The following is a 27982-nucleotide window of genomic DNA, read 5'->3' as shown; positions in this document are numbered from 1 at the left end:
TTGCATCAGGAAAATATATTGATTGTCCAATAATTCACATAGACGACTGGTTGTAAAGACTAGGACTCGTATATGCAAATCTATGTTAATGAAGCGTACGTGACGAAACAGGGCCGCCATGAAGATTCGGTTTTGACCAATGTGAAAAACACACATAAAAACACTATGTTGGTTTAGGATTCTTAAGATATTTTTAGCCCGTTGTCGAATGTGAGAAATCAATATGACATCGCAAGCGGAAACTGGTCGCTCGTTGGTAAGTAAAGCACGGAATTTTATCTTTATCGTCAAAAATGTCCCCGCTTTGTCGAAGGCACATGAGATCTCTGTGTCGTTTATTCTGTGCAGAACGAAGGATTGCGATTTTGACAACTGAAAATTTTAAGAAAATTCTTTCAAACAGCTGTCTTTCGTCTTGTATTTATCATTATTAGCAAGGTTTTATCTATCCCTTACAATGTAGATGTCTAAAATGCAAGTAATTGATTCGCAAACCACTCTTTGCTGAGATTTTAAGTTGCACAAATTTGCAATGTCGACTCGCACAGACTAGGGGCCAGCGAGGATTCGCGGGAACTGGCCCGCGAAGGTGCGCGTTGAACATGACGTAAGCACGGCGTTTGTGTGGAAGATGTCGGTGAACTCCGGTACACTTCGCCACATTTTCCCACTTTTTACCATATTTTGATGATCATTTTGTACCTCAGAATTTAAATAATGTGTTTGAGATGATGTTGCTGGGTGTTTCAAATCCTTGCATTGATTAATCGTGGTGAAGATTTGGCCAAAGATGATGGATTTTGGGGTTGATGGTGATATTCATGAGGAGGTGTTGCCTCTTTCTATCCTCGATTGTCATTGGTCAAACTCACGTGTCACTACTAATGTTTACAAATAAGAACATGTGCTAAACTGGCGTTCTACGATCTTTCTTTGTTTGACTTGAGAAGTAGTTTGTCCCACATTAACATACACCTCCATAAAGCTTCCTTTTAAAGAGTTAAATCATATTTCTAAGATTTGAATAAATTGTCTAATTCTCTCAAATATTTCTCTTTACACTTGACTTGTCATCAGATTATCGGTGAAATATCAAAAGCCTGTTCGAGCTTATTAATAAACCTAGCACAAGTCGCATAGATTCACCTTTCCCCCTATAATTGACTTTTCATTTTATGAACTTGACTACGAGACTGTTCAGCTGCAAGGTTAGGCAAATGAGATATATTAAAGAAATTATCTGTCTCGAGTGGACAATTTAATTTTTTTTTCAGATTCCCTACAGTCTACACAGTGGGAGTTTGACTGATAAAAAATAGAAGTGATACAAAATAAACGAAATCCCAAACCTTATCAAGTTTATCAGAGCATCCAGTATGCCATGGTATGTGTCTAAAAATCTAAAAATTAATGGGGAGGGGCCTCCCCGTTCAGTTGTGTTTAAAGAGAAGTAAAAAATGTGATTTGTTGATTTAAATTGTTTGATTTATTTTGCATGTGGGGTTGTAGGGTTGTGGGGGAATTGAGGTAATTCACAGGTGTACATAAAGCCCCTTCCACTTCCCCCTCCTCCTCCTCCTCCTCCTCCTCCTCCTCCTCCTCCTCCTCCCCTTTGTAGTAAATGTACAAGTAGAAGAGGGATACGTCCCTGGAAAGGAAGATAAATCTGACAAGAAATTTAAAAGACCCCCCCCCCCCCCCACCGCATGAAATTTGAATTCCTGTAATACTTATTGTTATACAGTGCAATTCTGAACATTTGACCAAAGTATTGTACTACTACAAATTTTATGTATGAATATTCGCATGTACAATATGAGGTTTAAAGTAAGAGTTGAGCATGTATCTAAAACTTGTATGAGAGACAAAGAATCAATATCTCTTTCATGTCACTGTTATATAATTAATCTGCATTAAAAGTTACAATTCATTAGGCAGAACTGGCTAGAAGTATGCTTTTTCTGAATTGCAATGTTTAGAGGACCCCGATAATACTGTGTACTATTGTAGCGTGATTGACATCCCAATTTTGTTGCAAAAATATCTGTACTTCGATGTAAGCGTAGTATGAGACAGAGTGAAATAGAAGTAATTGACACATTCCAAATTGAAATTAACTTTCATTGTTTAATGAGATGTCTGCAAACTTTGCATCATCCTAGACATCATGGAAAAATAGGAGGTCATTTAGAAGAAAAAATACACATTTTCAAGTAATGAAACCAGACATAGTGCACATACAGTACATGTACATGTACAGGTAGCTTGATATCTGTACTTAATTACTATTAACAAGGTGATCAAAGAATCATACATCATACATGTCGCTAAATTATCCTAAATAAGTACGGTAACTGTATAACCAGCAGACTTTGCAGGAAGAAGGTAAACGCAAGTCAAAGTCATTATTATAAAATATAGGCCTATACTATAGCCATTTTTGCGGCAAGAACCTTACGCAAATTTACAAATATTCATGTTGTGATTCTTACATTTTTTGGCATAAAACTTCATGAATATAGTTCACTTGCAAATTCTCCTGGTGTGACAGTATAAGACCATAAATGAATGAAAAAATTAATAGTGGAAAATACCTGTGATATTTTTTTTTTACCATGCACTTAAAAATGATTTTATCTTATTTATGATGATTTTTCTTTTTCATGTAAAAATTGTAAAAATACATGTAAAAATTGTAGAAGTCAACTTACGGGAGGCCTATACAATACTCCATATGCATTCATGTATGAGTAGCATTGCAAAGGGAATTATTGCCGGGCCAATTTTGATTAACTAGTGATCTTAAAAACTTCAGGATTTTAGTTGATAATGCAACTTTCTCCCCAGTATATCTCAAGTGGCAACATGGGGGGGGGGGGGGGGCTCTCTCCTTTGTAAGAGCCTACAAGTTATAAGAAAATAATTTTTAAGAATTTCTTTTAATTCACCTAACCAATTAACATGGACAAAGTAAGTCACCTGTATTATTTGCAGGAAGAACAGAATTTATGAGATATCCATGTCATACACATTATTTCAGGGTACATTACTGAATACATAAAAGTACAAGTAAATAACAAACATTGAGGATGCAAAATGTTTGTGAAAAAGTGTAAATTCACTGTATACCCCACCAATTTTGTAAAGGTTTAAATGTTGAAAATAGTTGTTGTTTACAATATGGCTAAAAAAACTGAAAAAGTAAATATTTGATCAAGAAGCATGTTTGGACTTTGGAGCTTACAAAACTCTTTTGTTGTTGTAGAACATTGAAAATCATATACATGTATCTACACATCAAATATGCATTAGCCTTCGTTGGCACCCTGCAGCAATGTTCGCTTGGTTGCTCTGTGGACAATTACCTACATGTACATGTATAAAGATGCTAACTGAATTCTAAAACTTCAACCCCGAACCAAACACCAGTCTTACCCTAAACAAAATCCCAAATGTAACCCTAACTCTAACCGTAATTCTTTATGTTTGACAAAATAAAACATGGAACAATAAAAGAATTGTGGCTGTAGCAAATGTTAAATAACCTAACGATAAACCTAAGGCATTTCAAAGACTTCATGATTTAAAGAGTTCCAATTGATCCAGATTGATCACAAGTCCTCCAATCAATTGCAAACTTACAGGCCCTAATTAATTCACAAAGAAGGTTTAAATTTATCCCATGGTTTATAAAATCCTCATTTACATAATCCAAGGTCAAGAATTAGCGCAAAATAAGCGCGACACAGTCAGAGGTCTAATATTAGACGCGTGTAAGGCAAGGTACGCTTAATTTGTGCTAATACTAAACCATGGGATTATTTAGATGAGGATTTTAACCATGGGTTAAATTTAACCCTCTTCGTGAATTTGGGTCATAATGAATAAACCCCTACTGTACATGTATTTAGTACAGAGTTGTGATCAATTAGAATCAACTGCAAGTCTGCAACTGTTTATATTTTATAAGTGAGGTTTTGGACTTCTGGTACTAGTGTAAGGCAACATATTTGAGGGGGAGCAACTGCTTCCGTGACCTCTTTCTACTACTTTGATCGACAGCATCCCAAGAGTTTGGTGAGCAAGCATTGGCCTTCTTTAGGTGATCTGAAGGACTTATGAGAGTTCTCTTGAAGTCTCTGTCTACAACCTTAGTCAGCCTGGGTACAGTCTTCTTCAAGCAAAGAGGTTGATCTTGTTCCGGGAACTTTTGGGCATGAGGTCCAGGATGTGGTGTGAATGATGGCAGGTTGTTGTTTTGTGGCATGAACATATCACCTAAGAACTTGGTGTCCATGACAAGAGGGCTCTTCTGTAAGACATCACTCACTTTGGCTTCCATTCTGCCAAGTGGTGGGTTAACGTGTCCATTCACATTGTTCCAGATGTGCAGTTCTTTAGGTGGAGTGGATCTATCTGGAAAGCGATTTCCTCTCCTTGCAGAAATGAGTCCTGTGACGCTAATCTTCATCGGAGGTCGACTTGACTTGGAATTTGAATGTGCTTTGTTACTGTTCACCTGCGGGACCACCCTTGGTTTACTGCATGCACCAACTGCAGGAACGGTCCCTGTAGCAGCTTCCATCTCTTTGGCAGCTCTGAGCCTCGCCCTTCGTCTACGCTGTCTCTCTCTATCTGCTGCCCTCTTGGCCTCTAGTTGGGTGTTGGAAGCTTTCTCCTTGAAGTGGGCCCTCTCCTTTCTCTTTTGTTCCCGCTGTCTTTGCTTGATGCTCTCATGCTGGTTGGAGTCAGATACCACACGCAACCTCCATTCATGCCAACGTTGATAAGCAGACTTAGCGGACATTTCCTTTTTAGGGATGTGATCTGGAAGACAAAAGAAAAATGACATTTAGAGGGGAATTTCATCTGTTTTAAGAGGAAGTCCATCCTGGCTTCAAGTTGGTGTCAATTTTGTAATTAAGCTGAAAATGAGAGAAACATATTTATCAGTAATAGTTTAAAGGGCAATCCAACCTTGGTAATAATTGCAGTGGAAACAGAATGACAAAACTTTGAAATAAATAACTCTCCTGTTTGTTGTGTACAAAAATATCAATAATAATTGTTCTTGTTTAGAAGTGTACCATGTTCCTCTCAGGAAAATCTGATGAAGGAAATAAGAATGTTATGATTTAGTTATGATCGATGAACTATCCCCTTCTAAGCATCTTGTTTATTTAATTTTGTGTACAAGAGTGGTTGTTAAATTTGCTTATTTGTGTGTGAACTGCAAAAAATAACAAAATTCTTTATTCCCTTTTATCATAGGATATGTTCCTCAAGCGTACATGTAAAGAAAAATTCTCAAATTTTCTCTCTATTATTCAGGGTGCACTTTCCTTCTTAGGAACAAGTAAGAACAGATACTGTTTTATTCCTGCTTTAGAATACTATTTTTCTAAGTTCCAAATAAGCGATGGATACTTTTTCTGTTTTCAACAACAGCAAAAAGGTTTATAGGAAGGATAATGAGGATTAGGTGGAAGGAACCTATTAAGTATTGTGTTTGTTAGTGCTTGGAGCAAGAAGATACTTTAAAGTATGTGCATTTCATTCAGTTCCCTGTCCTGATCAAAGTACTCATTGTGGTAATTTGCTTTTTTTTTATTCATAATATTATTGCTAGTAACTTATATAGGGTGAATTTACATGAGAGAAAACTACATGTAGTAGAGGAAGATTAAGCTTAAAGGTAAAGACCAGTTCTGGAAACGCCACCCTCTCAAAAAATGATATGAAAGCTCTTATAACCAATCATGTGAAGGAATATGTTTTGACTAATACGTGATCATACCAATTTTGCCAAGAAACCGCCTACTAATTGATATATTTGGTACTTTATCATCTATTTGGACCTGATAGATATAACGCACGTGTCGCGTACTCCCATTTTCTGATCGATTCCACAACGTTTCTTTCACAATGCAAGCGCATGACCATAACTGGTCTTTATCTTTAAATACAAAAATAAGCAAAATTAGAATAGAAACATGAAAGAAGGAAGGTCAGGAAGATGATTCCTCTGCCCCCCCCCCCCCCCCCACCAAAAAAAAAATAATAAAGATAGGAACAAAAGGAGGAAAACAGGAGAAAAGTCCAGGTAAATTGAAAAAGATACAAAATGAAGAACAAAATAAAAATGTGATTGATATAGAGATTAGAATAAATGTACGTTTGTCACTTCTGATTTAAATAAAAATGCAGAATACCAAATTTCCAGTAAGAACGTGCACACATGTATGTATGCTGACAAATTTAGCATTCACACAAGGTGATTTGTAACAACTTTTTTTTCTCTTGATTATTTAGGATCTAGATGAGTAAAGTTTGAAAGGAACAATATCTAGATTCTTCCATATTCTGGAGAGAGAAATAACAGGGGGAGGAAGAAAGAGGTGGAGAGAGAGAGAGGGAGAGAGAGAGGGAGAGAGAGAGAGAGAGGGAGAGAGAGAGAGAGAGATAAAGGGGGAGCGAGAGAGAAACTGAGAGAGAGAGAGAGAGAGAGAGAGAGAGGGGTGGGTGGGAGAAAGGATACAAGATAAAGAAATATATACAGCTTGCATTTAATATAGATATACCGTAATGTAAATTGAAATTCTATTTTGATTTTACAAATACTAAAAGGAAGAGAAGACTTACATCAAAGGATACAATTATTTATATAGAGTGTATAAAAGCCTATCAAAATAGCATATCATCCAGATTTGAGTATTCCTGAAATTGACACCAATATTCATAATTCTATTAATAGCTACCTGTAGTTTCCTGGTAGATGATCTGTTATCCTGAGCATGCAGCACAATCAATTAGTGATGAAATCGGCAAAATATATAGAAAGTTTTCAAAAAGCACAAATTTCAGCAATGCCAAGTCTGTAATGTGTGTGATGCTGTATATACTGTATATATCGTCTGTAGTGAGAGCTGTTGAAAGCTGTACTAGTAGTAGTACTTACAGTGATTATGAGGGTGAGTTTTCTTTGTGTTGGAGATGCGACATGCACTTGTGTTGTTTGTCTGGTGGACAAAGGTCTACTCTAGGATGGGGGGTTTGCATGGCCATGTTGCTGGTCTTTGATTGGCTGTGTGGGGAGGCTTTACAATGGCACAGCTGCAGGCTTGCACAGTGAGAGAAAGAGAGAGAGAGAGAGAGAGAGAGAGATAGAGGGAGAGATGGGGTGGGGTTGGGAGTCGAGGAGTGGTTCCCTTTGTACTGTAAGCACGGGATTGACCTCTTTTATGCGCAGGGCATTGAACTGTTACAGCAAGCAATATGAAAGAGGATCCTTTCTTTGTAGGGTTGCCCAGTGAAAAGAGCAACTACTTAAATGTCTCTAGCTTTGGCCTGGTCACAGGTATAATGCCATCACTGGCATCAGAATAGGCACTGCATGTGTATAATAAAGCCAACATTGCATCAGACCTACAGTTAACAACTACATTATTCAATACCCTCGATAGCAAGTTTTGTAATTTTTAAGTATATGTGTGAAAAATTGATTTGTCCCCATTTACCTGTCTGGAGATTTAATGTGATTTATTATTAGGACTATTATTAGAGTTTACTTCTAAAAGTATTAACAAATTAAGGCCTTATATTTCCACCACTCCGCTCCACTATAATAGGAAAAACATGTAAAGCTTCAAATTAATTTACAAGAAGTATTAATTAAGTTGTTAACGGTATACCTTGTAATGTACACTTTCATGCTGCTGTGCTTATCAGCCAGATAAGCTGTTTTTAATTTAAAAGGGAAACTCATGATTTCAATGAACTTATTGAAAAACAAAAATGTAGCAATATGATTTGGCCAACCATTGTGCAGATTTCAATACTGGTACATGCACTTGATGTCTTTTTGGAAGTCAGAGGTTTCATACCCAATTATCATGAATCGGAACGTCCTATGATATGTGATTCCCATGATCAAGTCAGCTAGGGTTAGATTCAATCTCTTGAAAAAATTGAAATGCAACTTCCTATAAAAGTTGGCTGCTTCATGCAATTTAAAGATTCTTCCAGTTCCAGTGCTATTCCACTTCATGAACAAACCCAACATCAACAGAATGGTGTACGTAGGTCAATTGCAAAGACATGGACTATAGAGCTCTATGAGCAAGAATTTGATATCTCTGAACAACGGGCCTGTACATCCACTTTCAATATTTACACGGAAGATGATAGATGAGAAACTGATTGCAGAAGAATTTTAAGTTGTGCAACCCTTGCACAAGTGACAGTTTCTAATTCGCCTTGATGTACTCTTTTACCATCCATGCATATTCTAAAATTCAACCCTAGACCCTAGAGGGAGGGAGGGAGGGAGAGGAGGGGAGGGAATGAGAGGGAGCGAGCGAGGGGAGGGAGAAAAAGTACCTATACTTATCTCAAAATACTGAAAAAATGTCTCTCACTTCATTTGGTTATAGCGCCACAAGGTCCGTCGTCATTATGACGAAGGAGAGCATCAGGACGATGAGATTGAAGGGAGGAGAACATTCACTCTGGACGATAAGCTGACCACTGACCGTTACAACTTCCCTATGGTCAAGACTATGAGCAGCCAAGGTAAGTTAACTACTAATGAGAGACAGATTTTACTCTTATAAGGCTTGCTCATGCAGGTATCAAGTCCCCACTTTTCTACTTCTCTTTTATCTTCTGATGATCTCTCTGGGAGTTTCCCTTCTCCATTCCCATCTCCATTTCTAATCTCCTTCCCCTCTCCCTTTCGCTCACCCTCCCAGGAGTCCCTGTCTCCCCTCCTACTCTATTTCTTTCTACCGGTATACCAGCAAAACATTAACCGTTTGTTTTTGTTAAAATTTATTTTGATACCTGTGAAAAATATTTCAAAGATGTCTTTCTTTTTATCTGCAGACTTCACACTTAAGTGGCTTCAAGAAAATGGCTTTGACACTCCACTACTTTTCAAAGAATCTACTCACCTAGACATCAGGTACGTACATACATATACATCACTAATCTAAATTCAGTATCCAAGATATTCAATACTTTCATTGAGCAATGCAAAGTTGATCCAAATGCACACTATTTAACCAAACAAATAACCAGTGTCATATACAATATTTCTCCAGGCAATTATTAATGCATGTCCTTTCCAATATCTAAGATAATCATAGAAAAAAAGATTTGTTCTTTAATTTTTTGTTCTTTTGTTTCTTCATATTGGCATGAACATCATTGTTACCACCATAGTACATGTATAACAAAAACTAGGATGGACTTACATCAAAAGAAGTCTTCTTTATCTAATCATTTTCATCATTGCCATCATCATCTTTGTTGTGATCATCACAATTTTATCATATTACGTAATCATTCTTACTGTGAATATTACCACATGTTCAACGTTTACTCTACTGTATGCAAATGATTTCAGTAGAGATTAATTCTATCCTTTTTTTCTTTCTTTGTTTTAGGACACCAGACAGTAGCTTCACTGTTAGTGATGTCAAACAATATGTGGGTGAGTTAATGAGGATAGAGAATGATTCCCAGATCAGAAAAGGAAAATTGAATGCTTGCTGGTATAATGTGTATCTCCCCATCTAAAATGTATTACTTTTTAAATTCTTTTCTTGAATATGATATATTTTATGTATTTAATCAAAATTGATGTTTTGATTCAAATCATGTATAGCATCTTGAAATATGTACCATGTTTCATTCATTTTCTGAAGCTCTTATTGGCAAGGTCTTAAAAAACACTTAATTTTATTTACAAGCAATACACTTTACAAACACTGGTATATTTTCCTTTACCAAGACCAGTATTACAGCATTATTAGTTGACACCATGTAAAGTGATATAAAGTGATGTGTAAATCATGATTTTATCAGGCATTTTAATATTGTTCTTCAGTTGAAAAGAATAATTTTGAAATTGTTGTCAAGGAAACAAACCTAGAAGGTTATGATTTAGAAGTGAAACAAAAACTCAAATACAACACTTAACCTTCAATACATTGATGTCTTTCAGGGAGTCGGCGAGTCGTGGACGTAATGGATGTGAATACACAGAAAGGCATTGAGATGTCCATGGCTCAGTTTGCCAGGTATTACGAAAGCCCAGATCGCAAGGAGCTCTACAACGTGATCAGTCTTGAGTTCAGTCATACACGATTAGCTGATCTTGTCCAGCAACCTAAAGTTGTAAGTGTCTATTTTTCTCATTAATTGCCTTTCTTGTCGTTATCATTCCCTTTAAAATACTCATGAAATTCCAAACATCAACCTGGACCCAACACTATACCTAAACCTAACCCTAAACCAAACCTAAATCTTATCGTAACCCATACCCTAATCATATATCTTTGGTAAAATACAGCCCGGAACCATTGTTGGATCAACATTTGGATACTTGTCTAATGATACACTGCCTGTATTTAATAGAAAATAGAAAATATTATTTGTTGATTTTTGTTTGTTATATTTTTCAGTAATGATTACCATTTTTGTTTGCGCTTTGATCTCTTTAAAATCATGGCAGTTCAGATTTGTTGCAATGATGTTTTTTTTTTTTTTTTTTTTTTGGGGGGGGGGGGGGGGGTTATCAATAACCATATATCTATCTATCTATTTGTCTATTCTACTAGCAAGCTTAAAGCAATTGTTGTGGAGCTATTGGAGAAGTTGGCAGATTCCTTTTACAGATCTGTCTTCAGATTTTGGTATACATAACATGGAAGAATTTCTCTTCTCCTGTCAGCTATATACCTATTTACTGGTCAGAAACTGGCAAAAGTAGGATAATTTGATATCTTTTCAAAGGACTTTAGTGCCATAACAGGGCTCGAATACACAGCGCTTGCATATCCAGCAATCAGTCGTACCATTTTATCAAATTAGTTTTTTTTTTCCTCCCTCTCTAATGAAACATTGGAATTGGCTTCTCATATTAAAATGCAATACTTTGTATATTTCAGGTTCGTCAGATTGACTGGGTGAACAATGTTTGGCCTCGTCATTTGATAGATACCCAGAGGGACAGTACCAACGTCCTGGCAGAGATGAAATATCCCAAGGTCCAGAAGTAAGCTAGATTATTTTGTGTTCAAGGTTTAAACTTTAGTTTATTTGATTCTCATGAAAAATACGTCTACAAAGATTTTGTTAAGGTTGATATGTATGATTCTTTAATGGCTAATCATTGTTGTAATATGGTTATTATTTTTTGTTGAAACATATATTCATTGGGCCTACATGGGACTGGAAAGCAATATAGCTTTGGAAAGCACCTCTAAAAGGGTTCTAGTCATCTCAGACAAAAGGAGTTTCTGTAGAAAATTTAAAGAAGAACTGATGTGAACAAAGAGATGCATAGTTTCAGCATTTGTAACCAAAAAACTGTAGCCAGAGCATTTATTTTTGTTGTTTTCATTTAAACATTGTGTTTATTTGGAACATATATTATCCTACTCTGAATACTTGCCATAAGACAGCATGATAAGTAGTGGTTTGAGAGCTGCATCCTCACTTCATATTCTTTTAAGAAATTGTCAAATCTCAGTATCCATCTCATCTCAATTCATACGATTTAATCTCAATTGAATTTTTATTTACAGATATTGTCTGATGAGTGTGAAAGGGTGCTACACAGATTTCCATGTTGACTTTGGAGGTACGTCCGTCTGGTATCACATACTCCGAGGATCAAAGGTAAGTTATTTATTTATCGTTTATCAGTGTTGAAGGGTTTGTACAGACTGGTTACTTTGGGGACTTTCTTTTATTAAACACTGTAGGAGCCATTATGTATGATAACAAGGAAATTTCATATTTATCTACAAATTGTCCATTTTTGTGTGATACTTATAACTTTTTTTATCTTGTCTTTGAATAAGGGTTGATGACTTTCTGTCTTTCCTTTTTCATATGTTTGTCTGTCTTTCTGTCCTTACCTTCATTCTCCTCTCTTTTCCCTTTGTATCCCCCCTCTCCCTCGCCCCCTCCTCTCTCTGTCTGTCTCTATCGGGTCATGTTCTCTCTCTCCCTTCCACAATTCGTCTACATCCAACTCTCCCTCTCTCTCTCTCTCTCTCTTTCTCTTTCTCTCCCTCCCCCTCTCTCTTTCTCTTTCTCTCCCTCCCCCTCTCTCTCTCTCTCTCTCTCTCCCTCTCTCCCTCTCTATCTCTATTTTTCTCTCTCTCTCTCTCCTGCTCCCTCTCTTTCTCCCTCCCCCTCCCTCTCTCTTTCTCTCTCCCCTCTCTTTCACCCCCTCTCTCTCCCTCTCTCACTCTCTCTCACCCTCCCTTCCTCTCTATCTACCACCCAGGTGTTTTGGTTGATCCCCCCGACCGAGGAGAACCTGGATACGTACGAGACCTGGGTGCTGTCTGGGAAACAAGGGGATATCTTCCTAGGAGACCGGGTGATGGAGTGCGGCAGGATCCGCCTGGAGGCTGGAGACACCTTCATGATCCCTACAGGTATCCGCACCTTCCATTATCTGAATTTTAATATTTGATTTGATTTGATTTCTGCATTTTTCCAAATAAAATAACTGAATAACAAAGAACATAAATCTAAGGTACAATACAACATATTCAAACAATAATTACTTCATGTTAAAATTCTTCTTTTTTTTTTTTTTTTTTTTACATATGTACATATAATAATGAAACTTAATTAATAAATTTCTATAACATATTATAAATTTTAAGTATTATCTGAACTATCTGTTGAAAAAGTGCAGGAGACCGCAATCATAAGCGATGCTTGACTAGGATGGCGGCCTAAAAAAAAAACTTTAACAAATATGTTCAGATGTGCATTGAAAAAGTCAAGTAATTACCTCTAAATAGTTTTTTTTTTTTACTAGATGAGATTTATCTAGAGAAGGTCTTTTTTATGTGAGCCAACTTGTATTTAAGGCCTACCATCAAATTTCAATCCTAAACTGTAGTTATTAATATGAAATATGTAAGTGCCTATTAAAATTAAGTGAAATAAGAGCATTAATATCTTACTTTCTTTACAATAGGCTGGATCCAAATTGTGTCCACTTGAAAATCCAGTGTTAATATTAGGATTTGTTTATAATAGGCTGGATCCAAATGGGGTATACACCCAAAGTTTAGTGTTAATATCTCGATTTGTGTTTAATAAGCTGGATCTGTGTAGTGTGTACACCCAAAGTTTCAGTGTTAATATCTTGATTTGTTTGTGAAAGGTTGGATCCGTGCGGTGTATACACCCAAAGTTCAGTGTTAATATATCAATTTATATATAAGCTGGATCTGTGTGGTGTGTACACCCAAAGTTTCAGTGTTAATATTCTTGATTTGTTTGTGGCAGGTTGGATCCATGCGGTGTATACACCTGAAGATTCACTGGTGTTTGGTGGTAACATCCTGCATACATTCAACGTACGTAAACAGCTGGGAGTATGGCAGCTTGAAGACAGAACAAGGGTTAGTCCAGATATTTATCTTAATGTAAAAACCAGAAACTTTTGTGACAATTATGATACTTCATGTATTGTAGACATTGGTAATTTCTTAAACAAGAACATTTTGCAAATGCCTTAAAGGTCACTGTTGTTAATAATATATTTGATTAGTAAGGCACCAAATCCACTTGAAGTTGAATGTTCAAAGCTCAATATTAAAAAAAGAGGAAACTACATAAAAGCATCTGCATTATTCACAAAAGAAGAACTGGAGTATAAGAGTGATGGAACATAACAAAATGAAAGAGAACAATTGATTGTATGCCACATCAAACACATACGTTTTAGACTATTTTTAAACACTTTTTGCAACTGGTCTGCTATTACAAATGTCTTGAGGAAGAGCATTCCACAATAAAGGCCCTGTATGTTGTGATTCATTTAATTTGTAGCATGAACCTTTTGTAAACATTTACCATGAGCAATTTAGGTTTCTGGTTTAGAATTTTTCACGGGGGGGGGGGGGGCAGTGTAATGGTTTTTTTTTTAAAATATGGGCATTTAGCTATTCCAGGAGTGCCTGCTGAGGTAAAATAGTTTGGTGAGAGTATATATTTCATACAAATTTAGTAGTTTTAAATGTCAGTGAATATGCCACACACCCATAGGTTTCAAGTAAAGAGATGAAATATGATATTACACTTTGTATTATTGATAAGATGCTTTATGGCTAAGACTGTTTGATTATAATTTCTACCTTTTGAAGATGAGGCAGCATAATTTCACTCCTTTCTCTCCTTTACTTGCTATCAGGTGCCCAACAAATTCCGCTATCCTTTCTACTTCGAGATCCACTGGTTCGCCCTCGCAAGGTACGTCGAGGTCCTCCTCGGTCGCCAGCACGTCAGAAACACCGGTAAATCCCAGTCAAACGAGACGATAATAGAACATGCAAACAATGGACATAGCCTGCTCAAGCAAGAAAATGGAATAGATCAGGAAGTGAAGGTGGATGAGGAGGAGGAGGATGATGTTGATATTGGCCCTCACCATAGAAACGTGAAGGTGGAGGACGAAGATGAGATGTCGGATGCGATCCTGAAATCCCTGGCGATGGGACAGACGATGGACATGGATGAGTCGGACGACAAGGATCTCTCGTTCGGAGAGTCCAAAGAGACGTTTGAGAAGAAACCTGAGCCAGCCGGAGGAGGAGGAGGGGACTTTGCGTCGACGTCATCGATGGGCGGAGTTAAGAAGCCCATCCACCTGTCTTGGGCTGAGATGGAAGGTCTGATCAACCTGGTGGAGTTCCTGGAGAGTCTACCAAGGAGTAAACGCAGTGTGCCTGAACTCATCGACAATCCAGATAAACTCTTAGAAGATGCAAGGGTGAGCTCTATTACACAATTTAATGATGTGTCAGTGTATTAAATAAAGCATTATTTTTCTTTTGTCTCTGGAATAACATACTTTATCAAGATAATATTCCATATTTTATATATAAGGACAAACAAACAAACAAACAAACAAAAAATGCTGAAGGGAAATATTGAAGGAAAAAAAAAAAAAAAAAGCTGATGCACCGGTAGAGACGATACAGCAGTGTAGGCTGGCAGACCTTCAGTTAATTCTTGTTTACAAGTTGTCCAGTATTTTTTTGACATCATGATATGGCTATGTGTGGATCCGAAGGTCGAAAGCTTTTGCTGTCACTACACTGATCTTCTTTTTTCTAACAGCTAAGTGAAGTTTTCCATACTGATATTATTTTCCCAGTCATTTTACAATGTCCGGAAATGGTGTGGTACCGGGCTGTACGCTAAATTATTATTATTTTGTTTGATTGTTTAGGAGATGCTTGAGCTGCATCAGGAAGATGACCCAGCCGTAGGAGTAACAGGAGTACCAATCGTTAAATGGCCAGATCCTCCTCCTAAGGTATAGTACAGAAACAAAATCATGCCATGAAGAGCATTTGGACAAGTCCAAGCTATTTTTGTCCCATATATGTTTAATACTAGCCACATCTAACAATGAAGTCAGTATATCTGACAACTGTAACAAGCTGATATAGCCATACTAGAGCTTGAATCAGACAAGACATAAAAATAAAATGATATATTTCAATGTCAATCTATGTTCACGATTCCACCCTTCAATTTAAGAATACTTGGTAACATCTTGGACTTGCCCAACTGGGAATATAACACTAGTCCATGCCCTTGCCAAAGTATAGCTTTAAAAGTTAAACAAATATAAAAAAAAAAGGTTTTTTTTTAATGTTCATATATTCCTACCCATGTTGAACTCGATGAAAACAACATCTATTCGAGGGAATTATATGTTGAAATGTGGTCTTAGTGACAGATGGTGTTCTGAAAAGATGGCCTTCAAAGCAGATTGATGTAAACATCAAGTTGTAATATGGTCAAGTGATTATATCTTGAAACAAACCATCTGGAAGCAATCGGAAAAGGTTGAGTATGTAGTACATTAGAATGTATGGGGTTTGGGAATCATGAAAGCGAAAAGAAATTGACTTATTCTTGGTGGAAGCCATGTGCATTGCTCATAGAACTGTGTACCGGTATATGGGACTACACAGACATATTGCAGGGAAGTTTCGTCTAAACTTTTCAGCTGTATCTCATTATAATTTGAATATCAAGGCATCTGAAGAGCAATCCTTTTCAGGTGAAATTTCCGCTTTGATAATCTCTCTGACTAACATTAAAAAAAAGAGATAGGTCACAAATGATTGTTCACTTTTACCAGAACTAACCTTCTCTCTTACAACTGTAATTGCTTTAATATTGTCTGTTTGTCAAGAAGGGTGTACGGACTATGGGGGACAAAGTGAGCTACTTTTAATCTGATACATTCTTCTTCTTTCATTTAGCCTCCTGTCATACTCAGGCCAGCTCCCTCCAAGAAACGGGTGAAGAAGCAAAAGAAGAACAAGGCGCTGACGATGAATCGCAAGCGACGCACGCGCTGCAAGCAGTGTGCCAACTGCACCAGGGCAGATTGTGGGGAGTGTAACTTCTGCATCGACATGAAGAAATATGGAGGCCCGGGCAAAATGAAACAATCATGCATCATGAGACAATGCTTAACAGTAAATATAATTCATTTCTTTCACGGAGCAATCTTGTTATTTAGAGCTTCATTATTCTGAAAGTCCTTAATTCCAAATAAACAATTTACTTATACCAGGGCGATCACTACTCCAGAAATAGAATAACATTTGTTTAAAATCGTATCATTTGTTGTCAGACCAGAAAGTTCAGTGTTCCAATATTTCTACTCTCGTCTTTCTGCCTCTTTTTTCATATTTTTCTTCTTATGTTTCTTATTCTCAACTTTGCTTCTTCTCATCATCTAATTCTAAGTAATTAAAGGTGGACATTAAAATATATCGTAATCAAACCCGGAATGTTTCTTTTGGTTTAAACCCTAGCTAGTTGATTGGTCATTCATTTTATGGAACTTCAAATAGTTACTTCCCTTTGTGATTGCAACTATTAAGATCCCCATGATTTAACCAATGACCACGTCACTGATTCAGCCAAGGACGCAGGTTCGAAACTGAGTCACTTCTTTCGGATGGTGACGTTAAAGGTTGGTCCCCAGACGTAAATAATCATATCTGATTGATACACGTCTGTAAAAACCCAATTAAAAACACACAGATATTTACATTTTGTGAGTGTCACAAGTCACATCTATCATTATGCCATGGTTGTATGCTAATCCCCTTATTTCAGATGCTACATGAATGTTTCATGTTTGTCAAATTCTCTTACCCTGAATGTTACCCTTTCTCACAATTAGCCCATCCTACCAGGCAAATCTAGCTGCTCAGTGTGCAAGCTAGAAGACACTGATTCAGAAGGGAACACCACTCTCTTTGAGTGTCATGTCTGCCATGACATCACCCATCCTGCGTGTCTCAAGGAGCAGGGCTTTCAAGCTGAGGGGATCATGAATGAGGACCTGACGAACAGCTGGGAGTGCCCCAAGTGTATGGAGGTCGATGATGAGGACGATGAGGAGGAAGATGAAGAGGAGGAGGATGACGATGGCGATGAGGTAGGGTATAACCTGAAAAATAACAAAATAATAATATTCCGCTTTTATATAGCGCCCAATACATCGATACAACGATGTGTCTAAGCGCTTTACAGATATATTATTACCCTGGTCATCTGATTCAGGCTTACCCGCACACAATGTGTGCACATTCTCCACTCCCTGGGGAGCATTCTGCTAATGCTTGAAATGTTATCATATTCTGAGGTCAGGTTAAGGGCAATACCTTATTTTCATACTTTTTTTTAAGAAGAGCAAGGAAGGTAATCAGAATGTAAGTATTGTTTAAGGGAGATTATTGATTTGAACGTTTTAAAGATCATCAAGATGAGATGTGAAACAAGATTATATGGGATGTGATGATTTCATTGAATTTCTTTGAATTGTTTCCATTGGTTATGAAGATATCTGTGACTCAAGGGTTATACAGACCTCCCATCCTTTCGGCTTTTGGCGGAAAATTTCCGCTTTATTTTTCTTTTTCTTTTTCTGATTTTCCACTTTTGTCATTTATTTTCGGCCAAAACCAAATTCTATTCATACTGCAGTAAGAATATAACTTATATTCTTACTGCAGTATGAATAGAAATCTTGATAATCTGATTGAACATGAACTTTCATTTTTGTTTTCTTTTTCTTAATCCTGAAGGTGAAGGGTACAACCTATTAATACGTCAAGATAGAGCACGAGAGGGCCCTTCTCAGGGCCAACTAATCCTGTTGAAATGAATACATGGTGTTCCCTCAAACCTCGCTCAATTCTTTTTTATTCATTATTTTATTTCAAAACCCAAAATGATAAAATGTTAAAATGTTACATAGTCACATATTAAAATATTCTTTATATGTGTGTTTATCATTTCTTTTAGTCTGATAGTAGTTCAGAGAAAGCAGTATCTTCAAGAGGCAGAAAGAGAAAAGCTGTGAGTATTATCAAAAACATGAAATTATATTATCAGCCATCACCCCAAAATGTTTTACCCTTTATTTAACCTTTATTAGTGTCCAATATTCAAAATAACATCTTTTAATTATATAGCCTCTGTAAAGAATGATACGTTTTTCAAGATTTTTGCACCTTGAAATAAAGGCAGAGTAGCTAATGTAATTGCATACAAATTCAGCACCCAAAGAACTTTACTGGGAGACCATGTGGACCTTACTACAAATTTTCATGTTACTCTCTAATTGTTAACCAAATACCTTTTGATTGTTATTGTTGTTTTTTGGAAGGGGGGGGGGGGGAAGCAGTATGTTTATGATCAATATTTAAGCAAAAAGTCTATATTTAGCAATTGGTTCATTTTAGATATATGATTTTGATGCCAAATAGTATGTATATTCTTGTGCATGGCCAGTAAATCATGAAATAAAATGAAACAAATAGGAATAGGATTTTGAATTGGAAGTGGGATTTCAAATTGGTATTGCAATCGGTTTCAAGTTTGAAGTGGAATTGGGATTGTAATGGGAATCGGGGTTGGAATTGGAATTTAGTTTTGGAATTGGAATTAGTTTTGGAATAAGTTTTGGAATTGGAAGTGGAATGGGAAATAGGATTGGTAATGGTATTGGAATTGGTTTAGGAGTTGGAAGTGGAATTGGAATCGGGATTGAAATTGGAATTGGAATGTAGTTTTGGAATTGGAAGTGGAATTGGAATCGGAACTAAATTGAATAGAATTTTTAATTTTAACATTTTTTCTTTTCTTGTGTTGTCTACAGGAAAGTGATGTGAGGACGCATGAGGCTGGCACAGTTGGAAAGAGAGGGAGCCATGCAGGAAAGGTACTTGATATGCAGTATCTGAGATAAAACTTTAAAACAAATTATGTTTTGTGTGTGTGTGTGTGACTTTGTGTAATATTTTGTATGCTGATGAACTTCATATAAAGCATAATTCTGAACTCACTTTCGTTCTTTGTGGGAAGAAATATCACTGGACAGACCAAAACAAAAAACAAAAATGAATATTACTGTTTTTTAAATCAGATAATTTTGATGCAGATGAAATTCTGTTCCAATAGAAACTCAAAAATGCATGCATCACTTCTTCTAATGTTGTGTGTGGTCCAAATACCCAGAATTTGTATGCTGTGCAAAGTAAATGAAACACAACATTGAGTTTGTGAAGTGTATTGCTGCAAAATGGCCAATTTTTACAATGAGCAAAAGAACCATGTTGCAAAACTTTCTGGTTGAAATTGATACACCATTTCATCTTAATATTCATTTCTGCTGAGAATCTACTCTACCAAACTTGAATTTCACCATTTGCTCTACTCCTTCCATGGTCTTTAGACGACGAGGAATTTGTCTTGCTTACTCTTTGTGATAGATTCTACAGGAGGAATTTCATGGAAAACTTAGGATCTACAGTTCATAATTTCATAAAAAGATTTTGGCATTTTGTTCTTGGTTTTGAGCCGATGGGTCGCTTATCATTGATGAGTGACATTCGCTTGTATTGTTGTACAGTTACTTAAGTAATTGAGTAAAATATCTTTGATGTTTGGCTTACGAATTGAACTGCAAATGCTTTGTACAATCAAAGTTTGTGAATACACACCTTCAGGCTTAGTACATATGGAGAACAGAAAAGCGTTTTCATCAATTTAATGGAAGCCGAGATAAATTGTAAATAGGAATTATTTTCATCTTGAGGTATTGAAGGCCTCAGTGTTTGGCCTAGAAACCACCCTGTCCTATTGCACCTACATGTACATATGTACAAGCAGCTTGCAAAACCAGGCAACTTTGTTTACTTAAAGCCCCACTGCACTAGTTTGGCCAGGAGGGATTAGACCTCCCTGCAAGGTCACTGACAGGGGGTTATCTCATCTAATCAGCTCTCAATTAACATACAAAAAAGGGGATCATGGGGGATAAATGGTCACCGATTAGGCATTGTTTGCTATTTAGAGGGGGCAAGTAGCTAAAAGTAGTGCAGTGGGGTTTTAATTTGTAAGAAGTTCTGTTTTCAATGCAGTATTCAGATTGCAGCACCTTTCTTCCACTATTTGTCATCATTCAGTATATTGTACAAAGCTACTGTCAGATATATATAGAATGCACATGATAAGATGGGTTATGTTTATAATGTGAAGTATTTGTTTTGAAACAGAGTATTGTTTCCCTTTCAGATACAGCAATTTTCTGGTACTAACAGCATTAAATATTTGCTGTGATTATAAAGGGCAAAGGATACGAATCAACCAAAATGGGCATTGTTTTGCTAATATATGTACAGTTATAATCCAAAAGTGATTTTAATAGAAAGCCAGTTGGTAAAATTTCTTTCATATCTTGAATCAATTTATCACAGTTTTGATCAAAAGAGGCATTTAAATAAGTAGGAGATGACAATATTTATTTATTTTCATTTTATGAAAAGGCAAGACAGAAATTCTTTCATGTGGTGCCCAATGAAGATTCATGTAAAATGATATTGGGTACAATATTTGTTTGTTTGAGCTCCAGGGAGCTAGATCTTTTAAAACAATTTTGTAAAATTTTTAGTTTTCTACTTCAGAATGTTTTTCTGATATTTTTGCTGATTAAACAGCATTTTTTCTGCTTGAATATTAGCAGAACACATTGTGATGCCCCCCTCAATGCCAGTTGATATTACATCTATGCTAAGACATGCTATTTCTTATTTTGACTTAAGGAAAATCTATTTTCCATCCATTCTACAACCTGGCAGTGCAGCTGACCTATTGAATGCAAATGTCAGGTGTTGCCAGTGTTCCTCTTTCTACTTAATTAATGTTTACAGAATAAGTGTTATCTGTCCAGCTATAACTGCCAAACATACAATGTTAAAAATATATATAATTGGTTTGAGTTGTTTTCCAACATGTAATAATGTTAAAGATAAATAATGATATAAGATATATGAATTAGATTTACACGTAAATATAAAGAAAGAGGGAGACTTAATTATCGAACATGGGTATCGGTATAGTTTTAATTTTATATTGCTCAGGTTTACAAAGTTCAGAGGAGTATGCAAATAGCACGCTGCATTCATTCTAATGCATGAATTGAGAAATTGTGTTATTTGCGAAATGTAGTTGTGTTATCTATTTGGTTTGATGACATTTTTAGTATCAACAGGGAAGAAAATTTTAAGTTAAATTTTTTTGCTCAAAGAGTTTTTATGAGCATCTAAACATGTGAAAACGTTTTCCCCAATAGATGACCTTTTAATTGTGTCTTTGAGACAAGAAAACCTAAGGGCAATGCTTCCTTTTGATTTGTTACTAAATTTGACATTCAGCAATTATAGTGGTAAATACATGTGCTATGATTTGCTGCTTATTTTTGTTAGTAAAAATGCTCAATGAAATTGATCATATGAATAATTTGTAATATATGACAGGCTTTAGGCTAGTCATTTGATTTTGAATCATACAGCTATTCATGAAAAGATTGTTAAGATATAAAAGAGAGCATTTTTTTTAAATATTTATTTTTCCTGATACAAAATTACCAGGTATCTAAAAGATTCATGATGAAAATATAGGCCTTGGTGATCTGAACTATTAGTTTGAACCTTGATCAGTGCAGTATGGAATGGGAAGCCACCTAGATTTGAGCCACTAAATGATTCTTTCACATCACTTTTTTATAATCATTGCATATTTCAAAATTTATCATTATTTTTAAATTTCTTGAAGTTTTGTTTTACATTTTTGTTAATAGTTTTATTCAATAATTGTGCCACAGTATCACCATTAATTGCAGAAGGACACTTTTTTCTTCAATTTTTCACAATCACATTCCTCTGTTTTGCAGTACTTGGCTTTCACACAAGTTTCAGGTCAAAGAGCACCAATTTTGCCCTTTGACCTATGGGTTGTTAGAGAGCATTAGCATTGTGGATATCTAATGCTGAAGCCATGGTGCTATACATGTATATGCTCGCATGTAGAAATTATCAGATATGTTCTTGTATCCCACGTAGTGTGGTGAGCATGAGATATAATCTCAGTTTTTAATGTTCAGTTACATCCATGACTTTTGGTAACTTATGCACATGGCAGGAGGTATACATTTACACCAATTGTTCTGTGTGTTCTCTATGTTTATAATTGTTTTTTATTTCTTTTTCTCCATTTTACAACTAGGGTATAAACGAGCTGAGAAAGAATCAATTTTATTTAGCTGAGGATGAATTATTGAGCGTTGTCAATGGATTTGTTAAAATGCTTTTCACTTTGTCAAAGCAAAGGTGATTACTGGTATATAAAGATGTATCACATTTTGTACCGAAGTACTGTATAGGTTGCTCATCAACAGAATGCGGCATGTTGAACAGCACCTTTTGAACAAAAGATCAAATCTGGTCGATTAAGAGTCGTTTTTCACCTCTTCGGGAGCTAGCTAAATGGGGCATGTAGTGCTGTGACTACATGTACCTGGGGGGGGGGGGGGGTGTGTTCCTTTCGTCTAATCAAACGACAGAATAAAGAGGAGAACAAATACACCTGTTCCACATCTTACCCTACTCGATGGCCTTGTTAATTAAAATTTTATCCATCTTTTAAGACCGGTGCCCCCCCCCCCTCTCAAGTCTTCCTCAATGTCTGGAGCCAAGCATGCACCAGAAGTTTTTGTTATACACTGGTGTTTATCTTCCCTGATTAAGGAGAGCCCAGATATGTGGAAATAATTTCTTTTGATTTTCTAGATGTGTTCCTTTGTTTAAAAGCCACCGTTCTTCATTCCCCTTCATTTTGCTAAGCTCCCTTATTACCAGTTGGAAGATTGGCTTTGGAAATTCAGTTTATGTACATAAGATTCTATGCAAAGCATTAAATAATGGAAACATGTTGTAAAGAAGCACCAGTTCTGTTATGCCAATTTGAAACACACAAGCCTCCGATTCATTTAAATGGTCAACATATTTGTGAGAAAAAGCGCTATATGTCGATGAAATCAAATTAGTGATGAAAGGGTTTCTTGTATTATTGCATCTTATGCTCATGTTGAATTTGAAATGTTTTCCTTTCCTGACTTTTTGGAATTAAAATTTTCTGTACATTGCACCGAAATTGATTTGGTATGTGTATTTTTTTTGGAGGAAATGTACTAATATTTGCTTCCTATTAATCCAAAGATATATTTTTTGCTGAAAGCCAGAGAAATTTTTAACTCATATTAGTTAACGCCAGTCGGACTTTCAGCATATGAGATTGGATTTAACCCATAAGCACCTCCAATTACTGGTACCATTCTCGAAATTGTTCAGATTCATAGAAGTTTCATGCTGCAAAAGCAATGAATCATGCACAACTGACAAACACAACATTTTCGCAATTTGGGAGAGTTTCTTCCAGTGAAATTCGCTCTCGGATACATATCACATTAGTTTCTTATTTTACAGTAAGGTGCTAAAGGATTGACACTCTGCAAGATAGATGAATTTACTTAACATGGGACAGAGAAGCTTGTTATCAAGCACTGAATATATTCATCAAATAGATTCATCTGTACAATCTGTGATATAAGCCTTAGCCTTAGTAAGCTTGGTCATCTCCTGTAGTCAAGCTAGCTGTCAGAAGTGTTTCTGTGCTTTCTCATCGTAGTTGGGAACTTTTTGCAAAATATTCCTGCAAAAGATTAAATGAGAGAAGAAACAGCATTTTCGGCAAAATAAGCTTTTCACCTAGAGTACTTAGAAGGGAGATACAACAAGATGAAGCTATTCAGAAAGACGGAACACGAAGAGTGATTAGAGGAGACCTTGGTGACTGTTATCATCAGAGACATTGAGGACTTTTGTCAATTTAAAAAAAATTAACTAGTGGTGGTGGTGGTGGTAGAGAACTTCAACTGTAACGAAGCAAAAGAAAGAAGATGTTTGTTGATGTTTTGTTATGCCTGCTTGTGCTGTCAAGTGAAGTTAAATGTGCAAACTGTTGAAAGAACTGACATTGGCCTTCCCTGTGGTTCCATCTTCCTCAGGGACCTACCATGGCTTCAACATCCACCTACCAAGGAACACTCCGGACACGACTGAGGCAACGGAAAGGCAACAACCAGAAGCTGGCCAAGCAGAAGGTACGTCAGGCTAAGTATCACATGCAGTCATCGCTCAAGAAGGGGAGAGCAATGCTGAAGAGGCACCCTTTGCAGCAGAAGAAGAGACGCCTTGGACGGCCACCAAAGCTTCAAGCCCAGGTGGAACCGAAGCCAATCATCATGGAGAAGATCCCGGCCTGTGCTGCTCCAAAATTTGTCGTCCGACCCGCTCCTGCCAATCCACCGCCTGCATTTGTTCTGATGGCGGATGACACCAAGCATCCCATCCATCGAGATGACTGGATGATGATCTTCCAGTTCCTTGACAAGCGTGCTCTCAACGAGTGTATGGCTGTCTGTAAGACCTGGAACAGATGGTGCATCCATCCTTCACTCTGGAAACGCATCAGCTATAAGACTCCCATCTCCAAGTTGGCACTCTGCGGGATCGTCCGGCGTCAGCCGCTTTCGCTCAACCTCTCCTGGACAAACATCAGCGCCAAGCAACTCTCCTGGCTCCTCCCACGTCTGCCGAACCTCAAGGACCTCGGCCTCGGCGGTTCAACTTGGCCTGTTGTGTACAGCCTGGCCTCTGTAGTCTGTCCCTTCTTTACATCTCTTGATCTGCAGTGGGTGAGCGGCCTCAACGACTCCTCCCTCCTGTCTCTACTCTCATCTCCCATGGACCACAGACCAGGCTATTTTGATGAACGGTCTCGTCTCTCAAACCTGGAAAGGCTGTGCTTGTTAGGAGCGGACATTACGGATGCGACCATGTCTTCGATCGTTCAGTTTGCTCCACTCCTTGCTCACCTGGACATAAGTTTCTGTGGTAACCTGACTGATGCTAGCATCAGGATTCTCCTTGATGAGAAGTCTCCAGTCAGAATGACTCTCAAAGGTACAAATGGCTTTTTATCTTAAAGTATTTGAAATATTACATAATTAGTAACTTTATATTTGTAACTGCTAAATATGTTGACATCTAAACTGAACATTATTTGTGGAAATTGAATTCATGAAAATAAGGACCTTTGGTAGACATAGATAAGCATCTTTACAATTTCATAACTCATAGATCTATTAGTATTTGCCAGATTGAATGACAACTTCAAAATAATTTACATGTAGTAGTTTACTTCTGAGACTAAATTTACAGTTCATTTGATCATCATTTATCTTTCCCTTTTTCAGGGTAGAATTCTGATGAAATATTTTCTGTGGAGAAAAATTAAGATTGTTTTAGTGCAAAAGAAATTGGAAGCTATTAGCAAGGAAAAACAAATAGTTGCTATAAATAAGTGTTTGATAGATTACAACTAGTAATTAAAACTTTTTGTTCTTATCCTTTCTCAGACTTGTGTCAAATTTGCTCCAATCCTTTTCTATCATTTTCTGCTTTATGAGAACCATTATAGCGGACTTCTCCCAAGGATCCATTGCAAAGTATAACATGATTGAACGAAATAAAATCCATGATTTTCATGTCTTTTTTTATTTAATTACAGAGCTGAACATTGCCGGTTGCAGGAAGATGACACTCTCTGTCTTCAGTCAGCTGGAGTCCTGTCCCACTCTCACAAAACTCATCATCCATTCTTGCCCAAACCTGGCTCAAGAAGCTTGCCTGAAATTCACCGAACAGAAAGGCGTTGAGATGGTGACAAGCAAGCCGAGCAGAGTGTGTAGACCAAGAAGGCCCTGATTTGATCAGATTAACTCTTAACCTGTTTCTGTTGAGTGAAGGAAGAAACAATGGACTGACACAGTAGACCTTTCTCACACATACAATGTACATGTATATACATATTCTCCTAACAGTATTGCAGTCTTGGGTGTCAATCTAAAGCAACTGTACAGTAAAGAAGCTACACGTAACTCAAACTGATCACTAATTGTACATTGGGGGGGGGGGGGGGGGGGGTAGAAAATATTTCCCTGCCCTTCTTCCCCCCCCCCCCCCCCATCAAACTTTGTGTTTTATATTAATACATTTCCAGTGTTCATTTTGGCGATGTAAAACTTGTGAAACGTTTCTTATTTTAACGAAATTTGTTGATCAATATGATCTGTTACTTTGAATTATAAGATATATACAAGTTACACATTTTGTTAATTGTTTTAGCTTCCAATGCACAAGCAGATTGTACGATTTTGATTAAAGGTCCAGACAAGTTGTACTGGACTTTAACAATCCATGTGTATTTGTTAAGACAATATTTGAATGATCAAAAGTGAATCAAGTTTAATTAGCAATCTCTACATCTAACTTCACTGTTACTTTACTTTCTGAGAATATGTGTTTTATTTCATTTTAGACCCCCAGAAAAGAAATCATGCAACTATGTGAATGATGCTTTGGAAAATATGCAGACTCGTTTTATGCAAGTGCATACGGCTGCATCGGCTAGTCTACTTTAAATACAAGTCACTTTTATACTAATTTAGAGTGTATTTAAATGTGCAACATCTTCTTATAGAAATATGTAGGGCTCATGTCTTGAATATAGGACACCAAGGTGGTACACCTTAACTATAGAGCAATATATTTTGTGAGGATTGGTAGATTTTGATTCATACTTTTACAAATTACCTCTGAAGTCTGAAGATACAACTATAAGCTGTTTTTAAGTGACAAAAAATCTCTTCTGTAAGTAATTTATATAGTTTTAAAGTCGGTATTGCAAGACATTTCAAACATTGTCTGAAAAAAGTCAAATGAAAAGGTAAACAAAATTGAAATGAGGACTTGAAAGTCAACAAGTGTCACGTAACAATGCTACATGTATGTGTAAATACTGACCTCATTGAACAAGCCCATGTCACAAGATTTTGTCAAAAGAAATGAATATTATTTCTGTTGTGTGAAATGCACTTATGAAAAAAAAGAATTTGGATCTATCAGAAATACAGGCATTTGAGAGCAGAAGTTTTTGTTTGTGTTGTGCCCTAGATATGTGTATTTAAAAATGTTAGATTTCAGGAAATCTGTTTTTTTTAAATCCTTTTCCATTTTACTTATTATTACTAAGCATTACCTTTAGAAAATTTACATTATACAGTTTGATAGCATTTGTAGAAACTCCCATTTACAAGAAGATTTGTTTTCTGGTATCCATATCATCTTATAGGGGTAGAAGAAATAAATCTTTTATCCCTTTCTGTGTCACTCAGTTTTCAAACAGTATCATTTCCGAAGATTAACTTTTTGGATATTCTCCTTTTCCGTTGGGATGCATTAAGATATGAGCAAGCTTGATTAGTTCAGCTAGTGTACATTTTAAGAGTATGGCAATCGATCGGTTCTGCTTTTATGTTGAGTTTTCTTGAGGTTTGTATATTTGTTTTTTATACTTAAGCAATGCAAGTGTGTGTATGGTACATTGTATGTCCATTGATTGTAAATAAAGTGATATCAAGCCAGTCTAAGCTAAGATCAAA

General features: G+C 36.6%; 2 protein-coding genes across 2 annotated transcripts; one reads left to right on the top strand and one right to left on the bottom strand.

Moving 5' to 3' along the window:
* Positions 1-77: 77 nt before the first annotated feature.
* On the top strand, positions 78-27982 carry LOC574799 (lysine-specific demethylase 2B). Its single transcript, XM_775197.5, has 17 exons — positions 78-256; positions 8433-8571; positions 8884-8962; positions 9447-9493; positions 10007-10179; positions 10953-11059; positions 11592-11685; positions 12302-12455; positions 13324-13439; positions 14231-14809; positions 15272-15358; positions 16320-16538; positions 17255-17512; positions 18382-18435; positions 19238-19300; positions 24485-25442; positions 26050-27982. The coding sequence occupies exons 1-17, from the start codon at positions 224-226 to the stop codon at positions 26244-26246; spliced, it is 3357 nt and encodes a 1118-aa protein (XP_780290.4). The 5' UTR covers positions 78-223; the 3' UTR covers positions 26247-27982.
* Positions 2108-7097, bottom strand: LOC756111. Its single transcript, XM_001193524.4, has 2 exons — positions 6759-7097; positions 2108-4827 (listed from the first exon to the last, which is right to left on the bottom strand). Exon 2 carries the CDS (start codon positions 4805-4807, stop codon positions 3992-3994), a length of 816 nt encoding a protein of 271 aa, XP_001193524.3. The 5' UTR covers positions 4808-4827; positions 6759-7097; the 3' UTR covers positions 2108-3991.

The sequence above is a fragment of the Strongylocentrotus purpuratus genome, unplaced genomic scaffold, assembly GCF_000002235.5.
Source record: "Strongylocentrotus purpuratus isolate Spur 01 unplaced genomic scaffold, Spur_5.0 spur5_scaffold_2, whole genome shotgun sequence".
Lineage (NCBI taxonomy): Eukaryota > Metazoa > Echinodermata > Echinoidea > Camarodonta > Strongylocentrotidae > Strongylocentrotus > Strongylocentrotus purpuratus.
The sequence above is the reverse complement of the archived record's forward strand: the minus strand, read 5'-3'. Positions and strand labels throughout refer to the sequence as shown.

Coding starts and splice junctions, on each gene's coding strand:
- LOC574799 (XM_775197.5), top strand. CDS start 224: ATGACATCGCAAGCGGAAACTGGTCGCTCGTTG. Junction 11,060..11,591: donor AAATATCCCAAGGTCCAGAA/GTAAGCTAGATT, acceptor TTTTATTTACAG/ATATTGTCTGATGAGTGTGA. Junction 11,686..12,301: donor ACATACTCCGAGGATCAAAG/GTAAGTTATTTA, acceptor TCTACCACCCAG/GTGTTTTGGTTGATCCCCCC.
- LOC756111 (XM_001193524.4), bottom strand. CDS start 4,807: ATGTCCGCTAAGTCTGCTTATCAACGTTGGCATGAATGGAGGTTGCGT.